This window comes from Phoca vitulina, unplaced genomic scaffold, assembly GCF_004348235.1.
Source record: "Phoca vitulina isolate PV1807 unplaced genomic scaffold, GSC_HSeal_1.0 scaffold40, whole genome shotgun sequence".
Classification (NCBI taxonomy): domain Eukaryota; kingdom Metazoa; phylum Chordata; class Mammalia; order Carnivora; family Phocidae; genus Phoca; species Phoca vitulina.
Genome location: NW_022589743.1, coordinates 16,024,552 through 16,041,985, shown reverse-complemented (window position 1 = coordinate 16,041,985; position 17,434 = coordinate 16,024,552). Strand labels below are relative to the sequence as shown.

General features: G+C 47.7%; 1 protein-coding gene across 1 annotated transcript; it reads right to left on the bottom strand.

Moving 5' to 3' along the window:
* Positions 1–4,159: 4,159 nt before the first annotated feature.
* Positions 4,160–16,653, bottom strand: HEATR9 (HEAT repeat containing 9). Its single transcript, XM_032429201.1, has 15 exons — positions 16,566–16,653; positions 15,599–15,648; positions 13,917–14,098; positions 13,532–13,658; positions 13,267–13,323; positions 13,023–13,079; positions 12,285–12,342; positions 11,786–11,916; positions 8,378–8,560; positions 7,878–7,970; positions 7,653–7,772; positions 6,472–6,545; positions 5,933–5,984; positions 5,406–5,492; positions 4,160–5,163 (listed from the first exon to the last, which is right to left on the bottom strand). The coding sequence occupies exons 1-15, from the start codon at positions 16,651–16,653 to the stop codon at positions 4,783–4,785; spliced, it is 1,740 nt and encodes a 579-aa protein (XP_032285092.1). The 3' UTR covers positions 4,160–4,782.
* Between the last annotated feature and the right edge of the window lie 781 nt (positions 16,654–17,434).

Here is a 17,434-nt window from a genome sequence, read left to right as displayed (position 1 = left end):
TGAGGAAGTTTTTTAAAACACAAGGATGCTGGGTTCCACTCCAAGACAGTGAAATCTGTTAGGCCTGGGCATTTAAAAAACCAAAAGAGCCTCAGTTGATTTTAATGGTTTGGGGAGATAGTATGTAGAGAGAGAAGAGCCTAGGACAGGACCCTGAGAAATACTAATATTTGAGATAGTAGAAGAGGATCCTGAGATAGAGACTGGGAATGTCCAGTGAGGTATTGGTAGAACCCAAGGGAAGAGTGGATTTTAAGGAGGGAGAAGCTAGTGGTGTCAAGTGCTCAAGCCAGGCCAAGTCTGTTACAAAGGATAGAAAGCACTCCTATTTAGTGATATGGAGGTTGTAAATTATCTTACCACAGGGTTTCTCAACCTTGGTACTACTGACATTTGGATTGGATAATTCTTTGCTGTGGGGGGCTGCCCTGTGCATTGTAGGATGTTTAGCAGCATCCCTGACCTCTACCACAAGACACCAGTAGCAGCCCCCAGTTGTGACAATTAAAAATGTCTCCCAACATTGCCAAATGTCCTTTTGGGGGCACAATTGCCCCTTTTGAGAACCACTGCCTTAGCAAAAGCCTTTTTGTTAAGAGAATTGAATTCTGAACTCAAAATGAAGTGGGATGGTGAATAATGGAAATTAGAGAAATGGAGACCAGTAATATGAGCAACTAAGAATCATGATTATGAAGGGTGGTTCTCTAGAGGGGGGGTGAGTTAAGAGGAGGAGGCATCTAGGCAGGGATGTGGGTTTGTGGGAGATTATTTTTTAAGATGGGTGAGTATTAAGCATGTTTATACACTCCTTGCAAGGAAATGGGGATAGTTAATATTCACATCCCTTGAAGGAATGGTGACCAGAACACTGGTGAAGGATTTGCCTTAGAAGAGGAGAATGCTTCTTGCGTTGTTACTGGAGGTAAGGATAGTTGCAGATGCTGGTAATAATGGTAACAGACGATTAACATCTATGGGGAGGTTACCATGTGCCAGGCACTGTTACAAGCAGTCTGTGTGTTAACTAATTCTCACAATAATGCTGTGAACCAAGGAGGTAAAGGAAACCTTTCAGAGAAGAGGTGAATGGTATAAATGATTTTGATTGCCACTTGGAAAGGGCTTTTCCTAGGGTACAGTGAGGAACAGAGGTACTGAGGCTAAGCAACTTGCTCAGGATCACATCTCTAGTGTGTGGCAGAGTCAGGATTCTAATCCAAGGATCTGGCCTTAGAGCCTATGCTCTTTACTATGTAGAAGGATGCTTATAAAAGAGGTGGCAGGAAGTTGAGGTAATTCCATCTGATGTCTTTTTCCCTTCCAAGTATAGTAAAGTATAATGGTCTGCTGAGAGTTACGGAATATGATAGAAGGTTTGAAGAGACTGTAGTAAATGTGAGGCTAGCAGAGAAGGCTTGAAACAACCATTGTAGGAAATAGGAAAGTATGGAACCCATAAAATTGCCAGGCAACAATACGAGCTCAGTTAACATAGGGAACAAGTGTTCTGTGGGTACAGTCTGTATGGATATGTGATTTTTCTCCATCTTTAATCAGCAACCTGCTTATAGGAACAGAGGCAGTTTGATCCAGGGTTAGGGATTTTACTAGTCAGAAACTAGTAATCTGAAGAAAAATTTCAAATTTGTCTCATACCTAGTAGAGGTATGAGAAGAGTGAGGTTAGTGGTTGATGGATGAAGTCCAGGCTGAGTAGGAAGAAAAAAAGGAAGTTAATGAAGAATGTAGGGACATCAAGAGCATAGTGTTATTGATGAGATTCAAAGAACTGGTAGTGGGGATCAAAAGAGCTGGATAGATAGCTTTGGGTCCACAAGTAGATGTTCAGCATTTTGGAGATGAAGCAATTCCTGGGGATGACAGGGGCTAGGTGTGGCCATGGAAGTGGGTGGCTGAAGTGAATGGAAGGGAGAAGCCTCTGTAGTTGAGATCAAGAACCGAGGAGATGGGGTGTTGGATGGTTGTTACCATCATGGTGATAGGAACACTAAGGTTCAGGCGATGAATGAGAGAAAATAGAGAAGTGGACCAGAGGGTGGGATAATTAAGAGCCAAGACCCTCAGAGAAGCAGTGATTTTTATATGAAGGCACAGGGCAATGGTGACATTGAAAGGAATGGAGGAGGTTGAGCAACACCTAAGACTTTGGGAAGAGGCTAGTTCAAGGGAGAGCGCCAGATTTCAGTTATAGCACAGAGATGGATGAGAATGTTGGAAGAGGAGGAGGGTGTATATGCCTTTTGTTGTTGTTTCTGCTGCCATCGGAGGGTGTATTCAGGGGTTTCATTAGAAAGAGAGGAGAGAGAAGAGGGGGGGAACTTATATTTTGGATGGTGTCCAAAGAGCAATACCAACAGATCCTGTTGGCTGAGAGAAGTGGGCTTTCAGGCTTCAGAGAGAAACTGGCCACAGCTTGGATTAAGCATTTTTGTCAGAGTGTTGAATCTAGGTGGCTTTGGTACTGGGAATGCTCTAGTACATTGGTGGTGTACCACATGGTGGGTGCTCTCTGCAGAGCTTTTTTTTTTTAAATTTTTTATTGTTATGTTAATCACCATACATCACATCATTAGTTTTTGATGTAGTGTTCCATGATTCATTGTTTGTGCATAACACCCAGTGCTCCATGCAGAACGTGCCCTCTTTAATACCCATCACCAGGATAACCCATCCTCCCACCCCCCTCCCCTCTAGAACCCTCAGTTTGTTTTTCAGAGTCCATCGTCTCTCATGGTTCGTCTCCCCCTCCGATTCCCCCCCTTCATTCTTCCCCTCCTGCTATCTTCTTTTTTTTTCTTTCTTAACATATATTGCATTATTTGTTTCAGAGGTACAAATCTGTGATTCAACAGTCTTGCACAATTGACAGCGCTTACCAGAGCATGTACCCTCCCCAGTGTCTATCACCCAGCCACCCCATCCCTCCCACCCACCCCCACTCCAGCAACTCTCAGTTTGTTTGCTGAGATTAAGAATTCCTCATATCAGTGAGGTCATATGATACATGTCTGCAGAGCTTTATGTTCAGTGCTGTCTTAAATCTTCTGATATGAGGATTGATGAAACTAGGATTGAGGTGTTGAGCAGAGACTGGTATCTGGTCAAGTAATAAGACCATCCTCTAGAGAGCCAGAAATATGGAGGAGGAGGAGCAGGGGTTGGAGATCTGTCGGCAGGATTTTGTAGGAGTTGAGAGCCTGAATTATGTAGTTATTAAGCCCTTGTTTGTACCCACAGGCTGTTAAGGCCCAGGGAAATTTGGGTTAGATTGTTCATTGGCCCAAAGGTGCAGAGTGGGCAAGAGAGAAAGATCATTTTTGCCATCTTTGGTCTTCGTGCCACACTCGTGGAGGCAGTGTTGCTTATACTCCAGAATAGTTTCACTGCTCTTTTGGTTTTTACTTACAACTCTATGAGGCAAAGCATGTATCTGGAAGTGGTGGGGTAGGTAGGAAGATACATCTGAGTGACACACACCATTTTGGATTCAGAAGAACTGGACTACTCTAGAACCTGGAGTGTGGGGAAATGGAAAGGAGAATCTATTTTACTTTGACCTTTTTCTGCTTAATGGGAAGAAGTTGACCTCACATTAGATCACTTCAATCAGATTGGGGGAATTAATAGGGGTGGCGGGACGTTTTTAACCTCTGGTGGTCACAGGCTCACATGACCACACTGAAGAGAGGAAAAGAGAGAAAAGCAGCTCACATTTGAGTGCTTACTATGTGATGCTAGGCACTCTATTAGGATTTATATTATTGTTTACTCCTCAGAAGAGCTCTCTGAAGTAGTGTACATTACTCTCATTTTATTATAGGTGAGGAAACAGGAAGATTAACTTGTCCAAAGTCAAAGTTCAAGAAAGTGATGGACCCTAGGATTTAGACTTCAGATTTTTCTGACTACACAAAGTCTGGGCTTTTTCTTTTTTTTTTCTTTTTTTTTAAGATTTTATTTATTTATTTGAGAGAGAGAATGAGATAGAGACAGAGAGAGCATGAGAGGGGGGAGCATCAGAGGGAGAAGCAGACTTCCTGCTGAGCAGGGAGCCCGATGTGGGACTCGATCCCAGGACTCCAGGATCATGACCTGAGCTGAAGGCAGTCGCTTAACCAACTGAGCCACCCAGGCGCCCTGGGCTTTTTCTTTTTAATGGAGGACGTAGATTGTTGGGATTGGTGTGGCAGGTCCTATTGGCAAAGGGAAACAAGCCTTTAGAACAAACAAGGGAGAAAACTGAAGCAGTTTTAGAGAGTAAATAGGGCCTGTCACAGGGCACGGCCCTCAGGAAGGCAGAAAGCAGGTGGCGAAGAGACAGCAGAGATGGTTGGTCTTGAGTATAGCCTCGTTACCTCCTGACCACTGGGAAGTGGTAGTGAGGAGCAACAAGTTAGTAAGAGGAAATGGTCCAAGAGCCAAGCTTTCCAGGATTTTCTCCTTTCCCTTCTGTAGCCCACTCTGGGCAGAGGCTCATCAAATTCTGGGCATAAACAAGGGCTTGATTTAGGGAGGCAGGTTGGCCACTAGAGCAGCTCTGGCTCTTTCCCTTTGTGAAAAGGACATGTGGCTTGAGTGAATTAACACTCAACCAGGAGTGAGGAGACCTGAGTTTCCATGCAGCCTCTGACAAAGGGACCAGCAGTGATAGGTAGAGTGACACTCATTTATTCACGGAAGATAGGTATAGATTGTTTTCTCAGGGGAGCCTGAGAAGCAACCTCAGGGAGAGAGTGGGAACTTGGGCCGAAGAACTGACCTATTGGGAGGTTTTAGCAAGAATCTGGAGCTGCTTCCTGATCCTTGGCACCCAGGGCCCTGTGGCTGGTTCCTTGTGTTTCGGTTTAGAGAAACAGGGTGGGAAGGCAGAGGTGAGGTAGAAGGCAGAACGTCTCTGGGCACTCAGCTTTTTCTGTTGGTCTGATGTGGCTCTGGACTTTGCAATAAACAAGGGGTTCAGCTGTGCAAGTTGAAAGTCTTGGATAGTTAACTCTTCTGGGTTCTCAGGCTCTTTCCGGAACCTTGTAGGCCCTTCCTCCTCATTAGTCTTAAGTGCCTCATATACAAAGAGAACCTTGTTCTTCAGCTTGTTTTGGATCCAGGGATCAGTTGAGGCCAAGAGAGTTAATGTTTCTTGTAGCTGCATTGAAACAAAGGTCCTATGGCTGGCTCACTTCAGGCTAAGGCTGGGAGCGGAGGGGGCGCCTCAGGGAGGGGTGCTCTGGCCACAGGCCACTATGGCCCCAGGTAATGAAGTCAAGGGATAATGTCCGAGGCTCATTCCCCTTTCCTCCCTCCTGACAAAGAGGAAGTGGTGAGGATGGGTGGGAGAGGCTTAGAGGAGGGGTAGGGAAGTGGAGGAGGTGGGCAGGAATGCCTTACGCTTTTCTTCACAGCCTGGCTCTTTTCTGTGTCTAGCATGTCCAGGAGCAAGTGGAACACTTGTGGGTTGCGGATCCCCAGGACGCCCTGGCAGAGGCAGAATGAGAGTGACTAAGTAGCCAGCCTAGGAAGATGCACATCTGTGCTCTTTTCCATTCTAGTCCCCCTCTGATAACCCTGTGGCCTGGAGAGAGGGGGCGTTATAGCTCCCCAGCTGAGGTATCCCTTTCTTTCCCTTTTGGGGCCACTGCATTGGGTTCCAGTGCATACTGTTCACCAGGAAGAGTCAAGACAATTCCTGCAAATTCTAAGCAACATCTCTTATACCCATCTCCTGTCCCTTATCCCACATACCTCCAATCCTGAAGAAGAGGTTACCCCTGAATTCCTGGTAGGGCCAGAATTCTAAAACAAGCCAGCACACCTCCCCAAACTTTATAGCCCTTTCTGCCGCTAAGTAATTGTGCTCAGTTGCCTACTCCCCCGGCCACCAAGACATCTGGCCAGAGAAGCAGAGCTGGCCTTACCAAAGAGATGACTGCTTCCTGGCGTGCAGTGGCATTTGAGTTCATCAGTTGCCTATGTAGAAGGGAATGAGTGTGTTATCCAATTAGAGGGTAGGGGAGAAAGGCTGGTGGTTTCTTCTTGCAGCCCAGAGTGAGTCAGGCTTAAGGTCAATGAGTGATGCTAATTTCATCAATTGCTCCCTCTTGTTACTTGGGTCAGGAAAGGGGCTAGGAAGGGAAAGGCAGGTACTGCAATTTGCCGGGAGGCACTGAATGACAATTAGGACTCACATCTGTCCAGAACTCTACCTTCTTTAGATGCCTTTCATGTCCTCATCTTAATTTGAGCTCTTATATTTTATAGCAACCCTGAGTGGTAGGTATTATCGGCCCCCTTTTACAGATAAAGAAAAATCCTAGGGGTCAAAGAGTGATTTGGCCAGGGGCATGGGCAAGTGAGAAGTAAGAACTGGGATCAGATTCTCAGCTCTTTCCGATCCCGTGCCCCTTTCCCACAGCCTAGGATTTGGCTCTGGCAGCTCCCAGCCTGAGCCACTCACGCCTCCACCAATTTCATCATCATAGGCTTCATCTTGAGCTCTTCCACAGTTTCAGCCACAGCCTGCCTCATAGCCTGAAGAAGAATTAAGGTGGGACAACAGAGAAAAAGAATACAGGAGTGTACCTTGAAGTGCTCACAAACCTTTACCGAATGTTGACCTTGTGCTACATATGGTCCTTGTCTTGAGGAACTCATGGTCTGGTAGGGGAAGCAGACAAGTGAGTAGGCAGTCACACTACTGTTTTAAGTGTTACAACTGAACTAACTATAGGGTGAACATAGGAGGGTCTCCTCAGTCCGAGTATCAGCAAGATTTGCTGGAAGAAGTGATGCCTCAGCTGAAGCCTGAAGGGTGGATGGCAGTTAACCAGTAGAGGGCTGGGGACGGGATGACTTTTTGGGCAGAGTGGAGGGCATGTACAAAAGCTTAGAGGCAGGAGAGAGCACACAGAGGTTGGGGAACAGAAAATATTTCAGTTTAGCTAGGTGACCACACTGAGACTCTTCAAAGTGGGGCGCTCTGAGGAATTACACTGGGATAACAGGTATAAATGAGGACAAGGTCATTTTAAGCATAGCTGGTGTGTGGCCCTGAGCAGGAGTGGGGAGAGATGAAGCTAGAGAGGGAAGCAGGCCTTGGGTGGTAAAGGGCAATGTAAGCCTTCCTGAGGGCATTGGGGAGCTACTGAAAAGTTTTATGCAGAGGTGAGACACAATCTGATTTACATTTTAGAAAAATGTCTTTAGAAGTTCTGTGGCTGGTTCTGTAACAAGCTACAAAAAGATGAAAGCAAAGGAGCACAGAGGGAAAGCAGGATTCATTCTGTTGGAGGTGATTTGGGAAAGGTTCCCATAGAAGGTGTTTGGACTGGCCTTGCAGGAGCAGTCACTGTGACAGGCAGGAGGGAGGAGTGAATAATAGCATGAGGCAAATTTTTCACCTTGCAGAGGGGAGGGAGGGATGACTCGGCACTTTTCGCTGAGAGAACCGTCTGAGCAAAAGCAAGGTGGCTTGAAAACATGGGCCGTATTAGGGGAACAGGGAGTGCTTTAGTGCCTTAGAGTGACTATGATACTTTGTGGGGCAGTGTGGTGGGAGCCAAGCTGGGGGAGGTCTTCAGAGAAGAGAAAGGAGGCGGGTTTGGGCTGCCTGGGCTTGGGAGCTTTGGTCTCACTTACAAGGAAAGGTTCATTATACGTCTTCCTCCAGAGCAGGTCAAATGTGAATCCCTCCAGCCCTTGTGCCTGGATCTTTTCCAGCCCAATGGTCTTGAGCATCTGGGTGGCTTCAAAGCGGTGCTGAGAGCAGAGGTGGGAAGGTATAAAGGATAGACTCTCTTCCTTATCCCTCACCCCTGTGCTAGTGCTGGAGAAGGAAGGGTCCTAGGCAGTCTGAGAGCTTACCTCCAGGACACTAGAATAGCACAGCTGGTCTAGGATGGCCCTGGTGACTGTGGCTGTGTGTACATGCATCATCTTGACCAGCATGCTGAGTGCCTGTGGGGGGGCAGGCAGGGTAGGGTGGGGTGTACAGGGCCAAGAGGCATCTGGACGGCCAGGTAGGCTTGAGGGCTGAGCCTAAAACTCATGGGGAACAGATGGGGTCCATCTCCTGCCTCTTCACCTTTTGAGTGAGAACCTAAGTTCATGTGTGCACATATGTGCACATTTATAAATGAACATTCATACAAATCAAATATATACAGAGACATGTACACTTACACATCTATGTGACCCCATACTCATGCATATACATATTCGTAGACACACAGGGCCCCGCAGTGCTCCCTGCTGAAGCTTCTTTTCTCTGGTTGAGTATGACGGGGTCCAGGCTATACCAAAGTCAGCACTGGCCTCTGGTCCCCCAGTGCTCCCCAGGGAGCCCAGCCTCCTGCCCTTCACACCTTCATCTGCTGGGTTTTGGACCCTTGGCTCAGGCACTGCAACAAGAACTCTTGGGCTATGTCGCTGCAGGGCCTCAGGAAACCCAAGCACAGGGCTGCCTCCAGAGCTGCTTCATTCGATGACTCATTTATCAGCATCTGCAGCACAGGTACCAACTTCTCTTCATCCCCGACTTGAGTCCTCTGAGGGAGACAAGAAGTGAAATGGGCAGGGGGACTATGTCTTCAGCCAGGCTTTGTTAAGAGGGCAATTCACTGCTACTTCCAGAGCATTGTCCCTCCTCCCCAGAATGAATCTCATGTCCTCAGATTATTTTACCCACTTCCCCTTATTTTTGCTCTCCTCTACTTGCTCCTAGGTCTTATCTCATTTCTCTACAACTTTATCTTGTGGATGGATGACTGTCACTCTCGAACACTTCTGCTATCTTAATTCCTGACATTTAAAAAAATATACATGTCATTGATCCTACTCCTGTTCTCCAATAATCTTGTCCTTGTCCTCCATTCTATGTCAGCCATTAATTTTCACAGAGAGGTTTTTATCATTATCCATTACTGTGACTTCTCCATGATCTCCATTTCATGGATCCCACTCTCTGACCATCACCTCCTATCTTTCCAGCTCTTATCTTGCCAATAATTATTGGACTCCACAAGGATTAACAGTCCACTGAGCACCTTTTCACTGCTCCTCATTTTCTTCCCTCTCTACCCAGCTTAAACTCCATGGTCCTACTATAGTCACTTGCTTGCCTCACTCAACTCCTTTACCTCCTCTTGCTTCATTGTAGTCAACTCTCGACTTACTCTGTGCCTGCGCTTCCTGGATAAAAGCACACAGTTATGGTGACTGATCTTGCTTTGAATGTGTGAACACAAACCTCGTGTAGACCCTTAGTGCTACCTAGTAACCATACTGTTTTTCCATGGGCAATTCTTTTTCCCGCCCTCCTGATTCACACCCTGTCCTCTGGAACCTCCAACACTTCTTCCTCCATTCTTAACTCTCAGCTGATGACCTTGCTTCCTACTTCACTGAGCAAATATAAGCAACTGGAAAAGAAGTTCCAGAGGCACCTACCACCATTTCTTTCCAATACCTGCACCCATATATTCTTCCCTGCTCTTATTAGTATAGACTCTGGCCATCTGTCTGAAGTTAGTCTTTCCACTTGTGTGTTAGACCTCATCTCTTCTCACCTAATCACAACTCTTTATTCTCTCTTCAAAGTTATCATTTTTCTAACTACTGGACCATAGAAACATGCTATTATTTTTCTTTTTTCTAAAATCCACCCCTGGTGCCAGCTACAGCCCTTGCCAGCAAAACTTGGAAAGTTGTCCATTCTTGCCATCTCTAATTTCTTTCCTCCTGTTCACTCTTAAACTCCTTCTGTCAGACCTACACCGCCATGACCCCACCAAAATTGTTCTTGTTAAGATAATCAAGGATTCCTACATTGTTAATCTGTGTATCAGTTCTCAGTCCTTATATTATTTGATGTGGGTGATTTGTTTCCTTTCCTTGATATATGTTCTTCACTTGATTTTCAGAATACCACACTCTTGGGTTGTCTTCCTACCTAATGGCCAGCTGTCATTATTTACTGGTTCTTCCTCTTCTCCCTGAGCTCTTAATATTGGGATGCCCTAAGATTTCCTACTTGGTCCTTAGTGATCTCATCTAATTGAATGACATTAAAGGCTGTCTATATGCCAACAACTCATAAATTCCTTTCTCTGGTTCAGACTTCTAAACTCAAAATTGTACATACAACTCTACCTGCTGTCTCCCTTGGAGGTCCAGTAACAACTCAAACATAACTTGTCCAGAACTGGACTTCTGATATTACCTCCAAACCTGTTCCACTTGCAACTTTCTCCATCTTAGTTAATAACAACTCCATCCTTTCAGCCACTAGGCCAAAAACCTTGGCTTCATCCTTGTTTCCTCACTGGCTTTTGTAGCTCACATTCTACCTGTCAAGAGTTTTACTAATCCCACTACGACCACCGTGATCCATGCCACCATTACGTCTCACCAGGATTGCTTCAGTAGCCCCTAATTGGTCCACCTGCTTCCACCTGATGCCCCACCCCCACCTCCCATCTTTTCTCAGCACAGCAGAGTGAACCTTTTGAAATGTAAGTTAGATTATGTCACTGCTTTGTTCCTTACTTCAGGCAAAGTAAAAGTCCAAGTACTTGAAGTCGTCCAGAAAGCAATGACTTAGTATGATTTAGTCGATCTAGATCTAGTATAATTGAGTCTCCTGTTAACTACTTTGACCTACCTTCATTTTTACTACTTTCTCTATTTCCACTCCACTGCAGCCACACTGGCCTCCTTGCTGTCCCTGGACCAGGCCAAGCACCCTCCTGCCTTAGAGCCTTTGCACTGATTGGCCCTTCCCCCGGGAATGCCTTCTCTTAGATATCTACAAGGCTAACGCCTTCGCCTTCTTCGTGTCTTTGCTCAAATGACACCTTCTAAATGAAGCCTTCCCTCCCTTCTGTGTTTAAAACTGCAGCTTAGTCCCATCCCCACTTGGCATTTCTGATCATCCTCACCCTGCTACCTAATTTTTCCACTGCACTTGTCACCTCTAACATACTATATAATTAAGTTTACTGGTTATTATATGTCTCCCCAACTAGAAGGTAAGCTCCACAAGAGCAGGGGATCTTTGTCTCTTTGGTTCACTGATGTATCTTAAGGGCCTGGGACAGTGCCTGGCATGTGATAGCTGATTTAAAATATATACGTTTGTTGAGTAAATGGATGAATGATGACTTCTATTTCACACGGAACAGTGATGGGCTCAAAGTAAGAGGACCCTAAAAGGAAAAAATTTGAGTAGTGCTGCAGACTCTCTTGATCCCTTTCCCCTCTTGAGAGAGGTTTTTTCTTTAGTAGGTTATTTTAAGGATGATAATGGTTACCATTTAAAAAGCGCAGGCATTGAACGAGGTGCTTTACATACGTTATCTCATTTAATCTTCTCAACAATGCTATAATTACTCTCCATTTTGTTTAATCTGTTGATGAATTTTTATTGAAAAATAGCATACAGTGTTGTATTAGTATAGTTAACGTACAGTGTTCTATTAGTTTCAATTTAGTGATTTAGCAGTTCTGTACATTACTCAGTGCTCATCCTGATGAGTGTGACTCTCCCCCATTTTGGAAATGAACAGACCATGGCTCTGAAAGCCAGCTTGTCAGGGGTTGTGTGACTCCTACGTGGCCCTGCCAGCGCTTCTATTCAGGGAAGCTGTTCCACAGGGAACTCCACGAGGACAGTGTCTTCTCCCATCAAGGCTAGGAGCTAGGGGCTAACCCCAGCCAGCACCATCAATTACCTTGTCCTACCTGCCCCAGTTACTGACTCTTCTCCCAATCACCTTGTCTTTGGGGACAGCAGCCCAGGAGTTCAGAGCCGCTCGTAGCCCTGTCAGAGAATCCATCCTTTGCCCCTCATTTTGCCCCTTCAGCTGTGTGATGAGAACCTGGATCACGTGCTTACTCAGGCAGCCTGGACAAGGGAGGTCCTCGGGTCAGGGCAGAGCCTCAGGGACTGTCCCTCTCTGCCAGGACCGATTTGACTCCACTGTGCCCTCAAGACAGAAGTTCTAAGTCCTGGATCCCCAGGTGCTGCCCGTCCTCCCAGGACACTGCTGCAGCTGGCTGAGCATGGCTGGGGTTCCAGGGACCCACCCACTCCCTCCCAATCTCTTCTCCTTTTCACCCCACTTTCCTCTCTCTGCCCACAGTACTAGGTTACCTCCCAGCTCCTGCCAAATGCTAGGTAGAAGTGGGTGTCCTTACCCAAAGGGGACAGGGGCTGCACTGCTTCCTTTCTCACTTTCTCCCACTCGCCCCTCAGGGAGGGGACATACTCACCCAGCATGGCCAGGCTTCGACAGGCCTCATACTTCACTTTCTCTGGACCAGTTTGGGCCTGATTTAAGAGGCAGGTGGTGGAGATATGCCGTAAGGTGATGGAATGTCAGAGCGTTAAGAATCATCTCAGCTTAACTTTTCATTTACAAGTGAGGAAACCGAGGCCTAGAGAGTGACCTCCTATGCTCAAACACAGAGTACAACAGGCAGGATGGTGCAATGAAAGGAACACAACTCGGGAGTAAGACTTTTGTTCCGATCCCTATCTGGTATCTAGTAGCCATGGGACCTTGGGCAAGTCACTTGGCTCACTCTCAGAGCTTCCATTTTATCATTAGAAAAACACAGATACTACTGTCTATTCCCAGTTTGTAAGATTTAAATGAGAATATGGATAAGAACGCATGTTCCCCATTATAAATTGGCCTATAAGCACGGGGCATTGATTCAGTTAAGGTAGAGAATGAACTCAGTCCCAGTTCTTTTCTGCTTTTCAGTTGAGGGTCTTTTCTGTTCGACAGAGGGGAACTTCAGATTCCCCCAGCCCCACCAAGCTGCCCTTCAAGAAAGCCAAGGGCATGAGATGGGGCATGCCGCACACTGGCAGCTCTCTCCTCACTGCATCTGACCCAGCATCCTTGCACCTTGGCGAGCCTTGTCTGTGCCCCTGTGCCCATGCTCCACATACCTCAGACCCTGTTTCCTCCTCTCACGAGCTCCATGCAGCCCTAGACTCACCACCTGCTGTAGGGCCTCTATGACAAACTTGTCACTGACGCCCAGGCATCCCAGAGCCTGCAAGAACAGGGGTGGAAGAAAGGGAAGAGAGCTCAGATACCACCCCCACGAGTTACAGCCTCTGGACACAGCTGGAGTTTTGTCTTGGAATACACCCCCCACCCCCACCCCAAGCATCTTTCTACTCCCCAGCTCAGCCAACTCCTACCTGTGGCCATACTCCACCACCCTTGCCACCTCTCACCTGTGCTGCATAGAACTGCTCATGCTCTCTGGGAGATTCCAGGCTTTTGGTGAGTTCCTGCCCATCCAAGGGAGCCAGTGGAGAGGAAGAAAGGGATAAATATAGTTGTAGAACTTCAAACAGAGAGGAGCTCATCCAATCCCTTTTCCTTTCCTCCCTCCATTTTGTAGGCAGGGACTGAGGGCTGAAGGATAATGTGAGCCCAAGGTAAGGGCACCCACAGAAAGGGAGTCTCCCCATTCTCCCTCCCACCGTGGTCCCTGACCTTTAATCTTTGCCGCTTCAGGGCGTTCCCAGTAGAGTCTGAGGGCTTGGATACCGTCCGAGGTTTTATAGTCAACTTGCTCATAGGGAGATGGAATTTTTGGATGGGCGTGCCCTCTTTGAGTTGCCTGTGTGAGAAATTGCATAGGCAGCCTTGGTCCCCTTGTTCCCTCCCTCGTACTTCACAAACTTTCCTCTGCCCTTGGTCCTTAGCCCAGCTCAGAGATGGGACCAGAGGAAGACAGATGCACCTCCTCCTACCCCAGGCTTCTCTCTGGGATCTGTAAGCTGGATTTGTCCCACCCCCTACCCCACTCCTTCCTTCTCCTTCCTCTCTTTCCTAGAAGGTATGAAGGGTGTGGAGAATAGGGAGGGGCAAAGCACACCTAGGGTGATCTCTCATTTTCTGCAGCATTTTCTGGGCATCCCGTTCTTGTCGCTGATCATACAGAGCGTGCCAGTGTGTGTAGATCTCAGGCTTCTTGAAGTAGCAGTAAGGCACTGAATGTGGCTTGCTCGGGTGCTGCCTCCAGCACTCTGGGCTTGGGGGAAACTCTTCCTTTGGCATCTGGGGGGTGTGAATGGCACAGCAGTGGGAGGGGATGTTCCTCAGCCAGGAAAAAGACCAGGATAAGAAGGGACTAGGTGAGAGGGACGCCCTTTAGTCTCTCATCTCAGCTAGAGTCAGAGACCTCCTACCCATTGTGTGACTTGGGCAAGTGACTTCACCCACCAAGATCTCAGTCGTCTTCTCATCTGCAGAATGGAGCTAATAATCCTTTTTTCTGTAGCCCTTGTTGCAAGAACAAATGAGATCAAGATTGTGAAGCCCTTGTTGATCTGTAAGCCAATCCGAGCACACCGTTTGGTTATTTGAGGATTTCAAAGCACTTTGAAAAGGCCATCTGGGCAAGGAGATGAAAAGGCAAGGGGTGGGACGCCTGGGTGGCTCAGTCGGTTAAGCGTCTGCCTTCCACTCAGGTCATGATCCCAGGATCCTGGGATCGAGTCCCGCATCGGGCTCCTTGCTCGGCAAAGGAGCCTGCTTCTCCCTCTGCCTACTTCTCCCTCTGCCTACTTCTCCCTCTGTCTGCCGCTCCCCCTGCTTGTGCTCTTTCACTCTCTCTCTGACAAATAAATAAATAAATCTTAAAAAAAAAAAAAGGCAAGGGGTGAGGGAGATGTGGAGTGAAAAGGGGAAAGACAGGCTATTGCCCCTTCAGGCATGCAGCAGATACTCACCGAGCACCTGCTAAGTGCCAAGCACTGTGCTAGGTGCTGGGGAGGCAGTTATCATCCCTGCCCCTCGTGGAACTTCACAGTTCAGTTGGAAAAGCAGGCTTTCCTTAAACGGTCGTGAAACTGCAGCTGTGATTGTAGTGGAGGGTGGTGGGTGGGTCAGGGGACTTTCTCCGCAGATTTGGCTAGAATTCACTCCTATCTCTGCCCCAGCCTTTGTCAGAGTCAGTTCTCTGAGCAACAAGAGGGGCTCCAGCCAGTGGATTTCAGTGTGGTGATGGAGAAGATCATAGTAAAGGTTGTCAGGTGACTGCCATGATTTCAGAAAGTGGAGCATTGACTCGTAATGAGTAGGGTTGTCAGATTTAGTGAAAACCAAGCAAATAAAAAAAACAGGACGCCCACGTAAATTTAGATTTTAGGTATTGGATACCATATTTGGGACATATTTATACAAAAAGTTACTTATCTGAAATTCAAATTTAATTGGGCATCCAGTATTCTATCCGGCAACTCTGAGGATCCCTGCGTTAATGAATAAAAATGACTCCTTATTAAGCACTGCCGGCATTAAGCCCGGGCCTTACAGATAGTAGCTCATAGCAACTCCCCAAATGGAGTGGGACAGGGGTTGGCTTGTGACCGAGGAAGCGCCTGAGGCCCCGGGGGCGGGGGGCAAGTGACTCGTCCAAGGTCACACAGAATTAGCGGCAGCCCCAAGGATGAGTGTAAGGGTTCTGTGACCTGGCCTTAAAGGAAAGGGACAGTCGGCTGCCCCTCGCATTTTAACAAAGCTTCCAGGGGCGGGGGCAAAAGTTAGGGGTCTTACCTGGTAGCAGGACAAGGGCAGGTGAACAGGAGCCGTGACTTTTCTGAGTTCTGTGGTACAAATGGTGGGCTAAGAATCATCCAGTCAGGTATTCATTTATTCAGCATTTAGTGAACGCTGCATGTTAGAATTATTTGGGGGAATTTTTAACCTGCCTTGGCCCTACATCAGACTAATTGAATCTGATGCTCTGGGGATAGGGCCTAGGCCTTTCAGAAAGCTCCCCAGAGGATTCTAATGTACAGCTGATGGTGAAAACCAGTGGTCTCGTTCAGTGGTTCTCAGACTTGAGTGTGTTGTAGGATCACCTGGAGAGCTTCTTTTTTTAAAAATTTTTTATTGTTATGTTAATCACCATACATTCATCTGGAGAGCTTCTTAAAACCAATTTCTGGCACTCATCCTGAGTATAGATTCAGCAGATGTGGGGTGGGGGCTGGGGATTTGCCTTTCTAACAAGATACTGATGCTGTTTGTCTTGGGACCACACTCTGAGAACCACGGATCTAGCTGGTGAGACAGAATTGTTTACTAGTGATTAACCAAGGGAGACAAATGTGAAGAGACAGGCACAGGTGGCACAGATGAGGCCCCTAACCTGGCTGGGAGGATCAGGGAAGGTTTCCCAGAGGCTCAGGCTTTAATCCACGTCGGGGTTAGCCCGATAGATAAGGGGGAAGAGCGCTAGACACGGGGAATGACTTCTTTCAAAGACCGGGAGGTGGGGAGTTGGGTAGAGAGCAGGGTGCAGATGTGGGAGTGGAAGCTAGGGAGACAGATGTCCCATCTTTGCAGGTCGTGGAGACTTACCTTGAAGGCCGTGGGGCCACCAAGTGTCCGGTGGCCTGCCCTGACCCTTCCTGTGGATTTGCTGAACTCACCAGACCCCCGTCTTGGGAGAGGGAGCCAGGGAGCTTTTCTTTCCAGGCCCCACCCTTGACTTTGTTCCTGCCTATTCCAGCCTCACCTTTGGTCCTTTCTGGGTATTCTAGCCATGGGTACTTGAACATGGACCTGGAGATGTCAAAGAGATCAGCTGATTTTTCGTAGGCCATCCTCCTCTTCTCCTGGTGGGGCCAGAGGGAACCCAGGTGGGGCAATACAGGGCTGTTGGGAGCGTGGGGACACAGCTGGGGAGACCTGTCCTCTGTGGCACAAGAGGGACAGGTGAGGGGCTGGGGCTTCTGCGGGTAGAATCTTCCGAGTGTTGAGCAACCAGATCTCCTAGGTAAATGGAAGACTCCAGTTCCATTCTTGAGCCCCGCCCCCCCAGCCCCCACCCCTGGGGTCCCCTGGCCTGTGGCCTTGAGCTAGTCACTTGACCTCTGGGAGCGTCCGTTTCCTCATCTGAAAAGTGGGAAAGTCATGCCTGTCTGGGAGCTGGAGGGGCTGTGGTGAGGCATGCACGGGAAAGAAAGTCAAAGCATTTGGTGAACTGTCAAGCACACATCAGCCCATGGGAGGGGCAGGGATGGTTCTTAGGATTAGTCATCAGGAAAATGGCAGGAGGGGGAAAGCCCCGTTTGTACACACACCTCCCTCCTTGGCTGCAAGAGACTGAACTCTTCCCTGTGTGGTGAGGAGCTGCCTCCCGTACCTCCTACTTTTACATATGCTGTTCCCTCTACCTGTCAGGCCTTTCCTACCTGCTAAACTGGCTCTCCAATCTTCCAAACTTCATTTAAACGCTGTCTCATCTCTGACATCTCTTTTCTCCCCCAAGCACCCTGCCTCACCTCCTTCAGTGGTGTCATCCCCCTGCCACTCCCACTCCCAGTGTGACCACAGCTTTTTGAACAGTTGCTTCCCTTTAGGTGTTTATCATATGTTTAATCT